This window comes from Dermacentor albipictus, chromosome 5 (genome assembly GCF_038994185.2).
Source record: "Dermacentor albipictus isolate Rhodes 1998 colony chromosome 5, USDA_Dalb.pri_finalv2, whole genome shotgun sequence".
NCBI classification, from domain to species: domain Eukaryota; kingdom Metazoa; phylum Arthropoda; class Arachnida; order Ixodida; family Ixodidae; genus Dermacentor; species Dermacentor albipictus.
In genome coordinates this window covers 79862484-79870438 of record NC_091825.1, presented here as the reverse complement: position 1 = coordinate 79870438, position 7955 = coordinate 79862484, and the positions used below count along the sequence as shown (strand labels likewise).

Sequence of the window (7955 nt, the reverse complement as noted above, 5' to 3'; positions counted from 1 at the left end):
AGAAGTTTAGGCAAAATATACGATAGTGTACCCATAGAATAGTTAGCACGGGGAGTGACCACCTTCCAGTATTCAGACTGACTTATAGTATAGGATGTAGGCTTTATTTCTAGCTTGGCTAGGTTGCGAAAGAAATTTCGATTTTCTTTTAATTCGCACTTAAAGGCAACAATTAGTCTATAGCTAAACAATTCCCAGACAGGCATTATATCTGCTTTAATGAACAGAGTATGTGTATGAGAATTGTAGGGGACATCAAAAAGAAGCCTAATAATCTTTTTTTTTGTAGGACGTACACCTTTGTTAAGTTAGTTACTGTGGTAGATCCCATACTAAAAAGCAGTAAGAGAGGTGAGAGTAAAAAAGAGAATTATATATCAGCTTTTTTACGCTGAAAGGTAATATCGAGCTACATCTGGATAAAATACAACGACACTTGACAGTTTAGTGCAAACAGAATCTACGTGAATATCCCATAGCATATTTTGCGAAAACGTGACCCCAATAATTTTAATACTTCTTACTATTTCTATTTTTCTGGTGCCATAGACAAGATCTACGTTCATATTTACCTGCTTCTGATTCCCTGATTCTTGCGCATATTATGCATAAGAATGAAGATACGCGTCTTATGGTAGAGGCATGGTATATCTATAACGGTGGAAGTGCATGCGTGAGTCAGCCTTCGTTTACTTTACATAAGGAAGAGATTAAGTACCTTCACAGTTATCTCTCGCGTATACCAGCACATGTAAACGACTGACACGTGGTGATACCATTCCTGAGCTCACGCAGATGAGTTTTGTGCCTTCTTTCTTTTTTCTCCTCAGTGATCCCTTCAGTAGATAGTCGGCGTTCGTGTTGTTCACTTCTCTACTCTTGTGTCCTGTCTGCACGCCTCACTTCTTTTTATGCGAAGCATACTAGCCGCACAACCACGCTCTTCCTTGCTGCGCCGCGCGCGGCCGCGTAGCTACCATATGACGTCATAACAGCTGCAAAAGCGGAGGCTCAACTCGTGCGCTCGCTTGCGGCCGCGTAGCTGCATAGCCGGGTCTCAGCTCGTGCGCTCGCCTGCATGAGTTGTTTCTTCGTCTAGCCGAACCAAATATAGCCAAGCAACAGCAGTTCACCAGGCTAAACAGTGGTTCAACAACTAAAGTAAAGGCTAGTATGCTTCGCATCCTGGGCTTAACCTTAGCTAAGCCACAACCATTTTTTGCATTATGAATCCTTACCAACTAGCTCAGCTTTCTGTCACTCACTCACTCACTCACTCACTCACTCACTCACTCACTCACTCACTCACTCACTCACTCACTCACTCACTCACTCACTCACTCACTCACTCACTCACTCACTCACTCACTCACTCACTCACTCACTCACTCACTCACTCACTCACTCACTCACTCACTCACTCACTCACTCACTCACTCACTCACTCACTCACTCACTCACTCACTCACTCACTCACTCACTCACTCACTCACTCACTCACTCACTCAGTCACTCACTCACTCACTCACTCACTCTTTTTTTCGTAGAAAACATTGCAGATTAAGAACAACTGTGCTTCAAAGCGTGCGGAAGGAGACCTCCATGGCCGCACTGCGTGCGCAGATTCCGCAGTATTGCCTACTATGTATGAAATGCAGTGTAATTGGGCATTTAGTAAGATAGCTTATATGAATAGAAGCATGCATTAGAACTGGACTATTGACATTCTCACTTAAAATGATATTTAAGGGGGGATGCTTCATCGTACTAAATGCACTAATCGCTACAAGTAGTACCGAAAAATATATAGAATTGAATAAATCCTAGCAAATCGGTATAGAATGCACCACGAAAAATAGAAGCGGAAGCGATACGATCCGAATGATTATTCTTACGCCAGTTGGCACGAAGTGGCACATGTTCAAAGTATTTGCGTATGTTTGCATTTATAACCTTGGCGGAGCGGGTGATTTCCTATTTCAGTTACTCATTGATTCATTCATTCATGCATTCAGTCAGTAATTACCTTTTGCAACTGTTACGCGAGCTGCTAACAGTGTGCATAGATCTGTATCATTCTTTTTTTCTGCGAAGGGAAGTAGGCCATAGACCATCCGTATGTAATATATAGTGTGTACGGACTTCATTTCCGCATCGATCCTCAGTGCACCTCTGCATTTTACAGAAAAAAAAGAGATCTGCAATTTTACGACGCGAAACCTCGATCTGATATGAAGCATGGCGTAGTGGCTGAATCCGGATTTACTCTGAGCGCCGGCGGTTCTTTTACGAGCGCGCAATGCACGACATATGCGAACGTTTCTTGCATTTTGCCCGCCCTCGAAGTGCGGCCGCAGCGGCCACTAACGACCCTACGACCCTTTCTTTTTTCTTTTGTTAGCAATAGATTGCCTAACCGATGCTCTTTACGAAATTGGGATATCTGTGGTGTGATCTTGTGGCGATGTCATTCCTGGCGCCATTCCTTGCCGCTACTTTCGCGCTTCGTCTGCATTCGTCAGAGAGCGACGCTCCGCGCGCGTTATGAATGAGTTCGGCTGGCCGTGAATGGCGGAGGGCAGAAGCGGCTTAGAATCGAGTGGAAGGAATAGCCACGAAATCTCTCCTCCGAATTTTTAAGCACGAGGCCGCGGGATCGAATCCCGGCCACGGCGACCGCATTTCGATGGGGGCGAAATGCGAAAACACCCGTGTATTTATATTTAGGTGCACGTTTAAAGAACCCCAGGTGGTCGAAATTTCCGGAGCTCTCCACTACGGCGCGCCTCATAATCAGAAAGTTGTTTTGGCACGTAAAACCCCACAATTTAATTTTTTTTTGAATCTTTAAATTTTCGTTTGTACGAGGGGGGGGGGCAGGTAATATGCTGTTGTAAACTTGGTGCTTGGTTTTAACCTAATTTTTCAAATTTACGTCATATTTGCCACAAACAATCGAGGCTAAGTTAAGTAACATCTGTTCGGAACAGCAGCCACCCGACGAGGTAGCCGGGTAGTGGCGGTGCGCTGCTAAGCTCAAGGTCGCGGGTGCGATTCCGGGATCGGCGGTGGCATTTCGATGGGAACGAAATGTAAAAAAAAAAGACGCTCATGTGCTTAGATTGTTGTGCGAAATAAAGAACTCCAAATTATGAAAACTAATCCCCTCCCCTCACCCCCCATACTACGGCGTGCCTCATAGTCAGATCGTGGCTGTGGCTCGTAAAACTTCACAATGATGACGGATATTCGGAAGAATAATAACTTCTCATTTGAGTGATTGGCAGTTTGTTCAGGCCTGTTCAGCGTCCACCACCCGAGAGTGTTTTTGTCTGCCCAACGTGTTTGAATGCGGAGGTCTGGAGGCAATATTTCGAAGCTATCAGCCAAGTGTTCCACCCACGAATGTGTTAGATGATTAAAGGTGTCGAGATTCGAGGCAAAGTTGTAACTTTTTGGTGAGCCAGCTTTGCAGCCACAGCGAACATCCCAATTCGATGGATAAACGCGTATTACCTTATTACATAAAAAATCACTAATTACATTGTAAAAAATAACATTAAGGGGGCACGCTGCAATGGCAGAGTCGAAGTCGTCCAGTAGTCACAGCATAGCCATTTGCTGGAAACTGCGCCGCGCACTAGTTTGAGAAACGAGTGCTCTAAATCTGCAGCGAAATACATTGCTGTTCTGGCTAATGTGCTTAGACACTGCGGATAAATGAGTGAGAACTGTTAAGTGGGACCGCAACGCATATTGCGACACTTTTCGACTCTGTATCTAGCAAACCTCGGGCTAGGCACGATATTCCTAGCGATAGGTTATGCTTTGTTTGGCTGTAGTTGCCGACTTCAACTCTGCGACTACAATTCAAGGCCCCTTAATTCGTTTATTAGAATAATTTCGTAAAATGTTATTTAATAGTTGTTTTGGTGATTATAGCGCAACTTCGCATGTCTGCTGCGTCTACCAAGCTGGGTCAGCAAAATGTATTGTTTTAGCTCGTATCCCATAAATTTTGTAATATATGAGGAAATTGTCGCAGAAATATGCGGTTGGTCTGCTAAGGTTTAAGGAGCTGCTGCTAGCAGATATAAACCTTTGATTTATTTATTTTATTTATTTACAATACTGCCAGTCTCATATCGAGACCAGAGCAGGTGGGCATATGATTATACATACATTTCATGGTTTATATACCGAATGGTAAGAGCACGAAAACATGTAAATGGAAATACCTAAAACAGGTAGGTTCAATGCACAATTTTGCAACACTAACAATATGAATAACAAGAGAAACTCACAGAAATAGTACACTGCAGGTTACATGTACGTAAGGATTATTACAATGTTATAAAAACAAAGAAAGAAACAAAGGGGGTAAATGTTTAACTACAGTTCAAAAAAATGGGGGTTCTGACAATTACATATGCATAAGATCTATTCTTTCCTAATTAATTATTTCGTTTTCTAATAACTTAACAAAATCAGACTGCGGTACTGTGTTAGTTACAGATGCATCTAGGTTATTCCACTCGCGAACAACACGGGGGAAAAAGGAAGACTGAAAAGTATCGTTATTACAAAGGAACTCGTTTAGTGTATATGCATGATTATGACGAAGTACGCGGGATTTAGAAAAGTTTTGCCCTGCGCACTTCTTTAAACGCACTTTTGTGTGAAAGCGTTGATCATCATTTTTTATTAGTGTACACACATCGTTAGTATTGAAGTGCTCACAGCATCATAAATTTGGCCTAATGATTTGCTGGTTATTGGCTCGTTTATTAGGTGTCTGGGCTAGGCGTGGTACCGGACAAGTTTTCTTTCCGTTTAAGTAGTAGCAGGGCAGAACTTATACTGAGTTGTTGAATGCCAATCAGTTTTTTTTTACCAATAATGGAAAACACAGTACAAAGGTCGCCTGCATAACCTCACCGCCTACGTACTTTGAAGCCCATATAGGTGTAGTTAGCTAAGCGCTATTTCACTATACTTTATTTTATTTGGCATTCAACCAAAAAGCTTAACGAAGCATGAGAATGCGCTGGAGCGTCTGAAATGCAAAATATAGCCGTATTTGTCTTTGTTGTATGATATTTAATTGTCTTTCATAGAATACACTGAAATTTTTATACAGCACCCCCCCTCCCGCCCTCAAAAAGAAAGAAACAAAAAGAGGTTTTGTCTTCGGAGACGAAATATCGGCATCTGTGACGTCATTATGTGGTGTATTGCTCGTTTTAATTATATGCCCGATACTATACTGCGCATTTAGAAAGCCACTCAGAGTTGAATTCTAGGATAACTGATCCAACGGATATAATGTTACGCATTGTTTCATTATTATTACTTTATTAAATATACTGCATAATGTGGTAGAAAAATAAATCATTCCGCGGATCAGAGGGAAAAGCAGGCAATGGCCGCAAATCATCGTCACCTCACTATGCAGTGCGAATGAATACGAAGCGCCGCTTCTTTATTCATCGTTCACGGATGGAAAGCGGTTCCATTGTGCGTGCTCTAATATATCAGGAAAAAAGATCGGAGGCGCCGCTGTCCAAAACGCGCCTGAAATATGGACGGCCGGATTGAAGCACAGGCAAGCACTTGTAAATCTGTGAGAATGACAAAGAGGGGCGTATAGTCTGTATTCCTCGAACGTTTTACGCTCTAAAGCTTCGGTCGTTCCTATTGCGTCCTCCGGACAGGGAAATGCAACCGCTCTGGGCGCACCCTCTCGGCAAAGTGGCGAAATGGGGACGTACAGCAAACGAGTAGCCTAACGTTACCAATCCGCACGCATCGGCACTTCCATCGCCGTCCCACGATGGCGCTGGAAACGGAAGAACACGGCCTACTGATCGAGGGAAACGTTCGGCTCCACCGTCAGAGCGGGCTGCAGTAGGCGCCTGTTCAGTGCCATTGTTTCGATATCCGATCAACCAATCTTTACGGCCCTGGTAATGACGTGATGCCCGTTTAGCTAGGCGCCACAGCAGTCTCTCCGACGCAGCCTAAGGGAACGGTCGTTACTGTCGGCAACGCAGGACCGCCGTTTCAACGCCAGCGAGTCTACGGCGGTGGCCGGGAGAGTCGGAGGTGGGGACCGGACATCCAGGGACAGGGAAAGGGGCACCTCGTCGTGAACGTCGGGTCGCTCGAAGACGATCACGCAAGCGATCGCCGTGTCGATTCTTCGCTAACTGCCCGGTTCCGTGAGCCACCACTGCACCAGCGGCAGCCATCATGAGCGATGACCTTGACTTCCCAGCAGATCGTTCGGGGGCGTCGAGTCCGCACGATGAGGGCGACGGGCCACCGGCCATTGAAGCGGTGCCGCTCGACGATGACGACCAGGAGGATCAGCACTCTCCTTACACCAAGGGCATCATAGCGGTCGTGGGCTCGCAGGCGAAGCCACACATATGCTACCGTTATCCGGTAAGTAAGTTTATTGTATTGGTATTGATGCGTGCTTTTGTTGAGACTCGTGGCAACAGCGTATGTTAGCACTCATGCGGTCAGGGGCAGAGAGAAAGGCATAAATTAAAAAAAAAGAAAAAAAAGAAAGGGAGCAGGAGGTCCTTCGGTGTGCCTACTACTCTGCATAAGGCCAATGGAGATGAGAAGGAACGAACAAGTAGTGAAAGCAATTTAGCACGGACGACTGGACTCTTTGGAAGATAAAGCTGAAGGGACCTTGACGAGCTGTTAGTCGTATGAATTGTTAATATGGGCAGTAGTTTGCCGAAGAGAGAGAGAGAGCAAAGAAACGAGGGATGAAAGAATATATGAGACTAATGAAAAGTTCCCAAATATTTGCGTTCAACAGGGAGCTCTACAACACATTTAGCTTTAAAAGTGGTAGCGTATGTGCTGGCGATTTGTAGTCTGGCAAAGATACGCTGCGCACAAGCAACTCATCGCACCCAGTGTCTTGTAGTCTATGCTAGGGCATGAAAAGTCAAGGCTGATTTTTGATAGTAGGATTGATTGACTCTGGTTGAATGATGAATTAATGGGTGGGCGGATGGATGCTCAGATGGATAGAAGAAGAAACTTTATTGAAGAATAGTCCGGCACTTCTTGCTGTGGTGGCCTCAGGTGGCGGCTCGAAGTCCTTGGACTCGGGCGGCATCTTCGGCTTGCCAGACGGCCCAGAGCTGGTCTGCCAGCTCTGAACTTTTGATAGCCGCCTCCCAGAGGCGGCGACGCCTAAGGAGAAGGTCCCCGGTGGTTCCCACATCCGGGGCGGCATCGGGAAGAAAAAGTTTCAGTGGAGGTATAGGCGGTAAATGCAACAGAAATGCGTCAGCATTACGTCGCACCCGCTTAAGGTCCCGGATGCCTGATTTAAACTACGTTCACCACGTTGCAAAGTGTTGTCCCGGAGCTCACTAGAACACACACACACACACACACACACACACACACACACACACACACACACACACACACACACACACACACACACACACACACACACACACACACACACACACACACACGCACGCACACGCGCACACACACACGCGCACACGCACACACACACACGCACACACACACACGCACACACACACACGCACATGCACACACACACACACACACACACACACATTCACACACGCACACACGCGCACACGCGCACACACGCACAGGCACAGGCACGCACACGCACAGGCACGCACGCACGCACGCACGCACGCACGCACGCACGCACACGCACATATATGTATAAAGGGGTTTGTAAAATAAGGTTTCCAAGGAGCTGCCTTCGGGAGAAACGCTGTTACGAGCGATGCGATGACACTGGCGTGTAGCTGAGTTTCCCCTCTCCCAGTCCCTGCCCCGGCGAGCTGTCTGCGACGTTCAGTCTTGGCTTGGCAGCCGTTAGAGATGGAGCTCCCACTCGCTTCTCCCGGCAGGTGTGAATTACACTGCGTGATTAG

At 46.0% G+C, this 7955-nt stretch overlaps 1 protein-coding gene across 2 annotated transcripts in view; it reads left to right on the top strand.

Annotated features, from left to right (window-relative positions):
- Window positions 1-5991: 5991 nt before the first annotated feature.
- The window catches only part of LOC135910806 (uncharacterized), a 39641-nt gene continuing 37677 nt past the window's right edge, over window positions 5992-7955 (top strand). For both annotated transcript variants that reach the window (XR_010567138.2, XM_065442912.2), the window contains exon 1: window positions 5992-6447. Coding sequence is in view for 1 of the 2 variants with exons in the window: in XM_065442912.2 (XP_065298984.1) it covers window positions 6253-6447 (195 nt within the window). In the remaining variant the exon portion in view is untranslated. The remainder of the gene's footprint in view (window positions 6448-7955) is intronic.